At 38.3% G+C, this 12,801-nt stretch overlaps 1 protein-coding gene across 2 annotated transcripts in view; it reads right to left on the bottom strand.

The window, feature by feature from the left end:
• Positions 1-11,868, bottom strand: part of LOC120798871 (epidermal retinol dehydrogenase 2-like) — a 60,715-nt gene extending 48,847 nt beyond the window's left edge. For both annotated transcript variants that reach the window (XM_040143653.1, XM_040143654.1), the window contains exons 1-4: positions 11,755-11,868; positions 7,925-8,252; positions 917-1,048; positions 271-370 (exon numbers count right to left, since the gene is read on the bottom strand). In XM_040143653.1, the coding sequence (XP_039999587.1) occupies positions 271-370; positions 917-1,048; positions 7,925-8,245 (553 nt within the window). In that variant the 5' untranslated portion in view covers positions 8,246-8,252; positions 11,755-11,868. The remainder of the gene's footprint in view (positions 1-270; positions 371-916; positions 1,049-7,924; positions 8,253-11,754) is intronic.
• Between the last annotated feature and the right edge of the window lie 933 nt (positions 11,869-12,801).

Genomic DNA, 12,801 nt, shown 5'->3' on the forward strand with positions numbered 1-12,801 from the left:
AAACTAAATTGCACCCGACAGAAAGAGGCAAACATGAAGTCAATATCACATTGAATGAATGAAATGGCATAAAAATGGCAGTTCGAACATGTGACTACCAATTTTCACCAGAATTGTCTAAATTTTTCCACCAACAAAGTGTTATGACCATAAGAGAAATTTAAAAGATGCTGTAATCATGTAAAAATTGTACACATAGGGGTTTCAATTCATGGCACTCAACTTAGAAATTAATTACCTGCATTATTTGATTTAGAGGAGAAAACACACCTGCCAATCCATTGACTCCTATGAGTCCCGCAGAACTGGCAATGCTGACAAGATGGCCATGATTGTTGGCAATCATAGCAGGGAGGAAGGCCTTGTAGGTCTGAGCAGAGAAAGAAAGAAAACAAATAAACCATGAAAAAAAAATCTAAACAGGTAGTGATATGATTGTATACCTCAGAGGACAACTGACAACCACTTTTTGAGTACATAATTTAAATATACTATAAGTTGTTTGCATTACTTATAATTATCCTGATTATTCTGACCAAGAAATGAAAAAAAAATAAAGGTAAAATTAAAATTCAAGGTCAATTTAGTCCACACTCATCTTGATTTGATATTTTCTAAATGTATTGATTAATCAATCAATTAAAATAATCACCAAAAAAAACTATAATTATTCCAGTAGGGAAGTCTAGCCTCCATACACAACCTTTTTACCAAAAAAATGAATAGAAATGCTGAATGGGGAGAAACCAAAACCAAAATATTGCCTAATCTGCCTGTAAATCAATGTTTTCTCAGATAAAATCTCCATAAGAAACCATACGGATTTACAACACAGAAACCTCACGACAAAGCTAAACTGACAATGTGTAGTGATTTTCTAGCTGACATCTCTCCATGTCTGCTGAGTCTGACTGACCCAGAAATGAGCCATAGTGTTGACCTCCACTGTCTTCTCAATAAGGGAATCAGGAGCATCCATGAACTTTTTTCCTGTCACGATACCAGCGTTGTTCACCAGAATGCTGACATCACCCACCTCTCGCTTCACCTGCACAGAGCAAAGGAAAACGTCTGTCATGTTCAATGCGATTCCATTTTATAAAGATATTGGGCGAACAGAGCTTTTGTAAGACAGATATTAGGTTGTTTATATCATAAAAGAAATTTCTTTATCACAAAGTTATGAATTACTTCCTAGATTAAGCAAACTGGGATTGATCTGCTCATTCTAGTTTGGACCAAACAATAACAAGTGTACTGCAATGAAAATGAAATCAATGAAAATTACTAGATCCCATATAATCAGACAGTTGCCTAAAGATGGTTCAAAGAATCAGCTAATCTAGGCAAACTGAAATTAGTGTGAACTGAGTCAAAGGTAAACCATATGTTTTGGTTTTGTTTCCATTTTTTCTCCCATATTGGAGGTGTGAGTTCCCCAAGCACTACAGTCCTGCTGCCTCTTCTATATCCAACCTAAACTGGCCAGATTTGAAAATAATTTTATTTTTCCATTTTGGCCCTCTATCCACAGTTAGCAGGTATTTGAAAACACTAGCCTACCGTTGTAGTGTGAGAAAAGAAAGTTGAGCTTTTGCAAAACTGTGATGTAAGCCTGGTTGAGAGATGTGCAGTAGTAAAATACAAAACTTAAAAAGACAACTGTGTTGCTCTAACCCTCTTTGTTATCACTGCTATTACTATCTATGTCACTATGGCCAATCGAGCAACAAAGGTGCTGTCAATCTGCACTTATGTTTAATTTGAAATGAAATCACTATTTTATGCTTATTCAATGTCTGATGACAAAAACAGAAAAAAAATGTGTAAATAAGAACAACAAAAGTGTAAAATCAGCTGTATTAAAACTGTCTAAAAGTTTAAGAGTAGCCAGACTGTCTGTCCCACTGCTAAACACATGTTGGCTGTGATCAACATTGTAGTAGTTTGCCAACCAAAAGAGGACAAAGAGATGTAGCCTTTTCCCTGTTGTTTAGGGTATTTCAATGCGGAGGGAGATCTTTTCTGGGACTGGGCACAAATTTCAACCCTCACCCTCATGTTGAGCTAAAGTTAGGCTGAATGCATCCAACCTCAGCATAAGACAATTACTGATATCCTGCCAAAGCTGCATGGATCAAACTATAATGTTTTTCACACAGGTTGACCTTGCAATCTTATTATGTAACTGGTAGGCTGCTTTCTGCTTTACTGTTAGACTGACAATGATGATTTCACACGCAGTCTGCCCAGTCAGAGAGACGGGGAAGATGTAGTGGTGGACGCAAGGGGGAAGAAGAGCAGCTGCATCAATAGCTGAGCTTGAGGAAAGAGTGGAGGGATGTCACCGAGAGAGGATTGCTCACAAACAGGTTGGACTGAGGGCAGACTGAATCTACGGTGACTCACTAACACCTCTTGAGGTACAATGTGGTATTACGAGACAGGACGGGTTGGGAAGTCGCATGCTAACGTCAGTAGATAAAACACAATACATAGAAATCTTTGACATAACATTAAAACTGTTATTTCTTCACATTCTGTTGATAATGTTAATTAATTTTTGGATGTTTTAAACTTAAGCACTTACATACTGCCTCCTCATTGCCAACTCTAACTTTTGGCCTGGGGAGGCCCCATACACATGCTACCCTCCATGATACAGGGAGCCATTTTTTATCTGACAGCAATGTAGCATAGGGTGTAGATTATGGGAGGTTCGTGCCCCTATTAATCTACTCCACAGGTCAAGAATCTTTTTACTATCCAGTAACATGGACAGTTGTGAATGTGTGAACAATCAAGCTCCTTCTACCTACTGGGAGTCGAACCCTGGGTCTTTGCTGTGGTGGATGGAATTTTACCCCTGCACCCTTATATTAAAAGAGGAATGTGACTTTTACAGAATGGGAAAAATGAAACTACAATTAGACTAGTTTAACAGAATGTCTTTAAAATAGGGATATCACGATCAAGATTTTCTGGCCCTGAGCTCGATCTGAGTCTTTATCTGGTATGAACTGATACTGCGTCCGATTTAATACTTCTATTTACCTAAATATTGATTATATATGTATGTAAGACATTTAAATAAATTCGCTTGATGAGAGAATTAACATTAATTAGCAACTTATATGACCTGCCACGATGATGTCATTTTCACTGGTGAAAGCAACAGTTTTGCACGCTGCTGATTGCTCATCAGACAGAGGAGACAGATCTAGTCTTTGTCTATTTTGTGTGTTAGTGGTATATAGTTTGCACTACAGGTTGCACTACTTTGTCAGACTCCTGATAGCTTTGTCTCTGACTTCTAGCTAGATCTACAATTAGCATTTCTCTTGACCACAGGGCACAAAAGCCACTTAACCCTTCACAGTTGTTAGTTACTACTAAACATACAGTGGGGTCCAAAAGTCTGAGACAACCTTTCCCAGACTTTTGGACCACCATTGTAGGTACAAGGCGAGGCGTCTGCTTGACACTGACATGGTACTTTACACTGTTTTCTAGCAGAAATAATGTTAGCACAAGATTCTGTGCTCAGAGGTGTGGTTCAGTTATTTATTCATTCATTCATTTTCAGCCGGTGAATCACTGCTGTGATATTCAATGTAAGTTTTCCCTCACTTCATTTATGAAAACTGACTTCTTCTTGAAGCATTTGTTGTTGTTAAATCACAGATTACCAGCACAGAGGGTGCTGGTAAAATTGCACATATTATCGAATACAAGACAATAACCTTACATCTGGTGTAACTACAACTAAGCCGTTTATAACTGACTTTATTTTTCATAAAAGACTTTTGCCCAGTTGAGATGCTGCCGTTTTAACCCTCTGGAGTCTGACGCCCGTCAGCCACTGTTGAGGTAGTTCGACATGCCTTTACATTTTTATAAATTTCACCTATCTAAAGAGCATTTATCCCAAAATCCTACATATGCTTATATTAAGCACAAACTCAGCGCCAATAATTTGAGAGCAGTAAGAATTTCCGCATCGTCGTACAAAATCACCATACACATAAGTTAAAAGCAACGGCTGTGCTGTGATTTCAGCTACATTTACTTGTATAATTATCACTCAGAAAGGAAGTTAGTAGCTCATTCATGTTTGTCAGCTCACACATACAGAGGTGTGCCTGCAGAAGGAAAGCCCAACTTCGCACTTGGGAGCCATACTAGCGTCTCTCTTCTACGGAAAGTAGCTAAGGTTGGTCCAAAAAGTTGCTAGATTTGTCAAAAAGGTGCTTTTGTGAAAAAATTCGCTTAAGGGGTGTGAAAAGTTGGTAAATCTAGTGACAAAAGCACTAAATTGGCAACACTGCCTGTAAATGCCCCCCAGATGACACAATAGAAACTGTTTGCACCAATTCATTTTGAAAGAACAACAGCTAATGGGGACACTCCAACACTCGGCCGGCTGACCAATAGTGTAATTTCAGCGGTCACTCTTGGACAGTCACGTTTATAGCGCTGGCCCTGCTGTTGCAGTCTGGCCAAAAACACATTATAAACATTTCTGGTCAAGACTTTTCAGCTCTGAACCTTGTAAACATAGGTGTTGGCTACACATAGATGATTAGTTGATTTCATAAATTTCATGAGGTTTGACTACTAAAGTGTAAGGACTTTGGAGTGATACTATTTTTTTTTTCAGAAGCCAGTGGCCAACACAATGAATATTGATGAAGTAGGTGTCAACACACTGTTAGTAGGTAGGGGCCTATTAGTCTGGAATGTCATTGTGGCTCTCTCTGCCCCCCACACCCATCAGTCAGTTTGGAAAGTCAGTGTGAACCGTAAGAGAAGAAGACAAAATAAAGGCATTTTTACACTATTGAAAATTCTGTGTTCAAACCCATTCAATAAAATGTTGATGAATGGGAATGGGAAGTGCAATTACATTACATTACTGAAATAATACAAAATTTGAGCAAAGTCTAGAACAAACATTTCCTTTGGGTTCAATAGAATTCTATCTTATCTTTATCCTATAATTTTCAGTCCTGATCAGGATACCAAGCTTCAAAACATTTTCTGGCTGGTTGACATCAAATGCTTATCACTTCCAAGGGGTTTTTATTTGCTTTCCCCTATGCATCCTGCAATATGCACCATCGTGTCCAGCAGTAGCCTTCACCCTGCAGTCACTGGCAAGCTCAGCCCCAGAAAATGGCCCATGAACACCTCTGGCTGTCTTTGCAGGGGTCTTCTGTGTGTTCAGTTCCTCCATGAATGCCTTGTGGGTGATGCTGACCTATTGCATGAATTCTTTGTGGAGAATATAGGCACTGGTTGCAGCAATGTCCAAAAAGTGAAGAAAAAGTTTCCTGTACCAATTTCTAGGTTTTGTGCTGTGTTGTGTAAATTATCAGTGCATTGACAGCATTGCATGGACAATACCTCCTGGACTCTCTATATGTTCCACAAGCACCAAACTTACAAGGAAACTAACTGACACTGTTTTTTTCCTTGCAGGTGCAACGTTCTCTAAATTTCTGTAAAATAATAAATGAAAAATGTAAACATTTGTTATTTCATCATATGGTCAACTATTTTTGAAGTGTAATATCTCAGCTGCTAATAACATATTTGGGTTACAGCGAATACAAATACACAACCTCCATAAGTCTGATTTATTTGGCTCGAATTAATATTTCAATCTTATTTTGTATAGCACACAATAATACCGTACAAAAGCCTGATAATATGACACTAAATTAGACATCAGTGAAATGGCTACTCTGAACATAAGTGCATTTCAAATAACAGAAGGGAGCAAAGACTGAGAAGGTAAATTGGGAAAAAAAAGTTTTAATTACACTAGCTTACAGGTAATGAGTTGACTTTGCTGACTGCTATATGAAATGACAGTTTCACAATCTGCTGCGCTGCCGCAGAGCAGTTTTAGCTGCTGCAGCCACTCTAGCTGCTTTAATACTGAAAATTTGGCTATGAAAGTGATATGTTGTGCTGTGCAGAGTTGACAGAGTTAAACTAATTCACTTACTCATCACAAACATCCTCAGTGGGATTGAGTCAAAGCTCAAAATGGCAATGTTCTTCCTTGCTGTCCTCACCACTTTCATCCAAGGAGAAGTTGCAGTCATAATCGCTCACGTCCAGGATCTGTACCAAGGTTGCGGCAGCATTGAAAGTGCGTGTGCCATCTTCCTCAGTCAGTGTAAACAACCCAAACATGTGCTCTTGTTTATAGGAGGCAAACTGGGCGTTTTCACACATTCTCATGCCTTATAATCACCCAATAACAACAGCCAAATTACCATGCCTTTGTCATATGAATAACTCTATTTCCAAATGGGTGGGCCATCAAGAGATGATTTCTGACTGAGATGTGCATGTCGATCTTTTTATTCCCCTCAGAGTTCTACAAAATAAATTCACTTTCTAACTATTTACATTTGAAAGTGGACAGTTAAATATTTCAGAGGATGATTTTTATGTTTCTAGGACAAAAGCTCCGCGGAGTTTTCGAAGCGGTCTGGCAAAATGTCTGTTTTATCGAGCTGGCGGGATTGCCAACTCCAGAGGGTTAAGCTACCATGTTACTATGATGCCCCTGATGTATGTAACAACCACTGCATCGGTGTCCGTATGTTTCTGGGCAGTTGACCTTAAAATAGTTCAGATCCAGCTTTCTTTATTCACCTGGGTCTAGTCGTTACATCACCAGCCCATATTTTGTGTATTAAGCCAACAAAGTGTCTGTTTACACAATAGTTATCCCTCCCCTGCCTCCAGGGCATGTTCTGAGGCTGACACACAGACACACACACAAAAACACCTCTATTTAAATCCAGAAATGTATTTCCTGAGCTGATTTTTGAATCTTGCAACATACAGTTGTATTAATTGTAGGATTTTAGCATTAAATTAAATGAAATACATAATCTGGAAAGACATAAAATAGCACATTGAATAATCACACACAGTGTCCAAGGCTGGGCTGTGCTTATCATGCATGCCCTTTCCCAGTTACCACCCTGATTTACATACAATTACACGCACACACTCAGTTGTCTGTTCATTAGGTCTGACTAGCTAAAAACCGCCCTGCAATAAATCAGACCTTCATGAAAGCTATACTATTCACTCTTTAAACAGTTTTTTGATTCTGGTCATTTCAGAGGTTGTCATTTGTGTGAACTATATTGTAATATATTGAGAAGCTTTTAAATCTACCTTTTCAAAATTGTATGTAGATTAAGTCTACATACATTGATATAAACAATGTGGATGTAATATTAAGTATGAGATGTAATCTATTTAATGAAAACAATTGGCCAAAGAAAATTAAAATAACATATCCACATTTTGGTGTTGTTCACCTTTCAGTGTCAAACTAATTCTGGGACTCCTAATGTTGTCAGGTAACTCTGACTGACAGTCAGACATTCGCATTTATAGGGCTGGCCCCACTGTTACGGTCCAGCAAAAGAAAAAAGAAAAAAAAAAACCTAATGCAAGGAGTCCATATGAAGATTTTAAATGTTTTAAATATCTGTATCGATAATATCAATATCAGTACTGGCATAAAATCGGGCTATTGTGAAATTAAAGATGTTTAGTTAACCTGGCTAAACTGTCGGTTTGAAAAATGTCTGATTTTCAGACTGCTCTGTTTTTTGGCTCTACCAGACGTCATTTTGATGCTATTGCTGCATTCAAAGATCTCTGCAATTACTTTGATTAGTTATGTGTTGTTTTAACTGATATAAATAATAGCCAAATCTACATTTTGACAAGTGGCACACCCCAACAACAATGGATAAAATAAATGAAGGACACAAATACGGTGTAGCTAGGTCAGTACAGCAAGCCAAGCATGGTACTTGGACAAATAGTATAGTTGTAAATGTCTGGTGGGCACCCTGTTTTTCCAGTTTTCAAGGAACCTTACCTGGTCAGCCACTCTGTAAACCTCGTTCTTGTCGCTGCAGTCACACAGATAGTAGTGGACTCTGCTGGCTCCACTCTGTTTAGCCAGTCTAGCTGTTTCCTTCATCCCCTCCTGGTTAATATCCCACAACACCAGCACAGTGCGAAGAGCCGCAAACTCCTGAGCCATGAGGCGACCTATCCCACTTCCTGCCCCTGTGATCAGCACCACCTCACCAGCTATATCCTTCTTCTTCATGGGCACAAAGAGGTGGATGAAAGATTCCACATTGTACCAGATGGACAAGAAGAAGACTTGGATTGTTTCCAAGAAGAAATTCATAATAGATCTAGGAAGAATGAAAGAGAAAGAAAGAAGTTACATTAGAAAAAAAGATAATGTGAGAGTAGGGTGAACTGAAGTAATAGGTTTAAACATTTGCATAATGTTAATGGGTACTTTTTCTACTCTCTGCAGCATTATTTTTGTTATCAATCAGTTTTCAAATTTTCCAGGGTTGTCTTTCCAAAAGTGTTTTATAGCAGAGGTGGGCTGCCTTGCTTGAAACAAAACCAACTCCCCTGACAATATAAACATTAAAGGCTCTGGAAACCTACAGCTTTTTTTCAGTCAAGTTCCTACAATCTGATGGGGTCCTACATGAATACAAAAAGTTTTGGTTATTTCACATGAAAGATTTTTGTCTTTCACTTTATTCTGCTGGTCTGAGATGGCCTAATGTCATAAAATTTCTGTGCAACATTTAAATCTAAAGTTGATGACAGCTGCGGGTTGTGACCAAAAGCTGGACAAACACTGTATTTGGGTCATTCCATACCAACTCACCAGGGACCTCCCAGTTCACGTCATGGATTTTCTTGAAAAAAAAGAAAGAAGAAAAAAAAAAAAAAAAAAAAAGAATGTAAAAACTTCTATTAAATTCATGGGACCTTGCAAAATCCTATAGCTCTACTCCAAATACTGTTTTAGTTACAAATACTCTTTCATATGAGAGTAGGAGGTTTAAATTTGCTGATGATATGACAGTACTGGGTTTAATCTCTAACAACATAGAAGTTACAGAAATGAGGTGTTATCTCTGGTGGACTGCTGTAACAGAAACAACCTGGAATAAAATTTTCTCCAAACCAAGGAATTAGTAGGTGACTTTCACAGGAGCACATGACCAAGCTACCCTTGGTCATCAACATTAGAATTCAACAAGCTACAAATTCCTGGGAATGACAAGCTCCTCCACCTTGAAATGCGGGGAACAACACCACTACTATTCCCAAGAAAGCACACCAAAGATTTTCTTTTTAAGGCAACTGAAAAAAATTGATATAGCCAAGAATGGTACTGTGCAGTTTTATATTCTTAACAGGCACTTGGGCACTATGTCAATTACTGGAAATGCATCAAACAAGTAGGCACTTGACCAGGGGAAAATACCCCAAGTGTGGGTATTGCCACGGACCCTGTAAAGAAACAAAGGCAGCGTTCCTTTGTGCAACTCAACTGTGTACAGTAAGTAAGAAGAACAAAAAGAACTAGACCTGCCAGCAGTTATTAACGGGATCCAAGCCCTGTTCTGAAATTCGGCTGCCTGTTGAGGCAATTCAAGTCAGACCTGCAGTCCTACTTGCATGATGCAAGTCTCAGGTTGTGCGCAGCACAGACACTGGTAAACATTCCACCAGGGTTGCAAGTCTCAGGGTGATACAACAATCATGAGGGTCCTTAGATGCTACTTGTAACAATTTATTCAGACTGGACTTCCACCGACGAAGAGTTCAAAAAAGTTGGTTTCACAACTTTGTGTAAAAGCGCTACCTATACAGATAAATGCCTATATACGCCAATATACAGATAACACCTACAGCGTAAGAGTACTTTGGAAAAACAATTTTAGTATATTTCATGAAATTGCAACAAAAGTGCCACCTAGTGGCCACTAAACGTTAATTTTGCACAGAGCCTCTGGATCATGGGAAACTACTGACCTTAGGTTCATGTCAATAGGAGTGATTGTTGCCAAGATATTCAACACTTCCTGTTTTGACTGCAACCTACAGGAAGTTGTTTCTTTATATTTTGCACGTTTTTTGGATTATCAAGATTCTTAGTAACATTTTATCATTAGAGTCCATAGATTCTATTTGCAGTTTTGTGCAGCTCGGACTCACAACCCAGGAGGAGTTTGAGGGTTTTTAGATGTGCGATGTACAATGTGGGAGTTACTGCCAAAAAAGCGCTTACCTTGATTATAGCGTTACCTGCTGGTGGACATGTATCACTCTTGGTGTCTCACATGTCTGCACCATTCTATACTTCCCCTGAAAATTTCACCAACAAAACTTTTACGGCGTTTACTGCAGTGCCAATTTTACCAATGGAAGAATAAAAATAAATAAACAAATAAAAATCTGAGTGATTACAATAGGGTTCCTAGCACTGCTCATACTGGGAGCCTGTCTGCTTTGCATGCGTGGCCCCCAGCCCCCTTGGGCTTAGACCCCAAATAAAATAAAAACCTGAACGACTACAATAGGGTTCCCAGCACCTACGGTAACGGAAGCCATGCTTTGCTTTAACCCAGCCCCCTCAGGCTTGAAGCCGTAATAACATGGATCCGTAGATAGCTGGAAGACTTAGTCTGGTCTGTCTGTTCTGCAGTGAAGTTCAGTTTTATATCACAGCAGTCTCAAGACTACAGTTTTAGCACAAGTTGTAAACTACTACTCCAATAATATTAAAACAAGCTCTCTACAGTTTATAATGTATCTTTTAACAGCCATGTGGGAAATCTGCCCATGGAACTGCTCAAACTGCAGGCATCTGATTAAAATGTCTGACCTGCCAGAAATCCAACAGACTGTCTTAGAGCCAGATCACTGATTGTCCAGGCAAATAATCAGATGTTGTGACGCCCCCCCCCCCCAAAAATGCATGTCAAACAATAACCGATCTGGCCTGTCTCCCCAGCTTCATGTAGTCACTCAAACTTGATAAAAATCACACCTACAGAGTTTTTGATGGTTAAACTTAATAAGTAAAACTTTCGGTCATTTCAGTAATGAATATATACTGTTACACAGGAATACTCAAGATTTTAAATAAACCTCTGTGAAAAAAAACATTGACTTTCAGGGACATATTTAATGAGTGCAGCTATTGTTTAGGCTGTCATCTACTAAGTAGATTAACTATTTGTAAAGTTTTCTACAACTATCTTGCATGTACATTAAGACTTGTGGAAATATTTTAAAAGTACCCATTATAAATTCAGTTTTGAGGATTACATAGTCAAAACAAGTTTCAACTTGGCAAGATTTTTATAACTTAGCAAAAAAAAAAAAAAAAAAAAAAACCCAAAAAACGCAATTTATGTATTTTTGCTTATATGGGGATTCATCAACAGGAAGTTAAGAAAAACCTTTTGAAGTTTGTATCCTTTAAAAGCTACCACATGCCGCAATACCATTCAAGGGTTATCACTGAGCGATAAAACAAGAGGCAAACGACGACTTTTTGCAAGATTTTGGAAAATAACTGAAATATATTTAACAGATTCAGCTTGATAATGCGTCGGTTTGGTTGAAATGAGCTTCTAACTTACCAAGATATGAGTCTTGCTGAGCTACCGAGAATGTTAAACAGCGATCTCCTTGCCTGTCCCTGCTAGCACACAGTGCATCAGCTTAAAACGAGACCTTTGCTCCCCGTATCGGCTAACTTTACGACGTATAGGCTCTGCTCTAATCGAGCGTGTGTTATCTAATCGAACTCATCGAAGCTGATACAACCAATAAAGAGTGTATGTTTACAGCTCGCGGAACCGGTGGACGTACCGTGGTGTTTATTTGGCAGGATAACAGCGTCTGTCTGACAGTCTTTCTCGGTCCGATGTCCTGGCAGAGGTTTGGCGATTTCTGTAGCCTGCAGGAGAATAAAAAGCAGGATGTCATATCAAACACAAGCAAAGCCGAGTTCAACAAGGAGGCGCCAGATGTCTCACGTGACAAGCCGTCAACCATTCCCAGACCCGCGCGTCTCCTCTGCCACGCGAGGTATTGTGGAACTTGGAGTTTGTGTGCTCTTTCCCTTTTTTTTTTTTTTTTAAATAAATCAACATTAAATTGAATGTACAAGGAACAACTCAACTAACTAAATAAATAAAACAAGCATAGTGCATTACATTTTAAATCATTCACAACAATGGAATATACGTTCAAGACCTAGCACACGAGTAAAATACAGAGAAAATATGATTGAACAATCTTTCATTTTTAAAAGATTTTATTACTTTTTATGTAGTGATTAGATTTCTTCAGAAACACTAAAAGCAACGTTATTCCAATTTACTGGATAAACTATATTTGTGAATAATATTTGACTATAATTAATTACTAGTCAATTTATTAACAAACAACTTAAAACTCACAAGACATAACCTCGTCAGATCTATCAAAGTTATAATACCAGAATATGGTTTTATGTTACAAAAAATAAATCATCAGTTGTTAAAGAATAAATCTGGATATATCTATTGTCGAAGCATGCCAAAAATAAATGCATCACCTTTTTATGCTACTGAGTGCTTATATATAATGTGCATTTTTTTATGCATTTCTTCTTTTATTGCATTTTGTAAGAAATTTATACAAGAATAATGCAAAGTTACAAAACTCAAACATATGGTATAGATAAGTGGTAAACAAAAGGAGGAAAGGTAATTATGAATGTGTTCAGCAATAAATACCTGAATAGATTAATAACCACTGTACCACCATGTAGTGTTTGGCACTGTCACTTCACAGCAAGAAGGTTCTAGGCTCAAACCTGCAAGCTGGTTGGGGCCTTTCTTTGTGGAGTTTACATGTTATCCTCTTGCCTTT

This window comes from Xiphias gladius, chromosome 14, assembly GCF_016859285.1.
Source record: "Xiphias gladius isolate SHS-SW01 ecotype Sanya breed wild chromosome 14, ASM1685928v1, whole genome shotgun sequence".
NCBI classification, from domain to species: Eukaryota; Metazoa; Chordata; class Actinopteri; order Istiophoriformes; family Xiphiidae; genus Xiphias; species Xiphias gladius.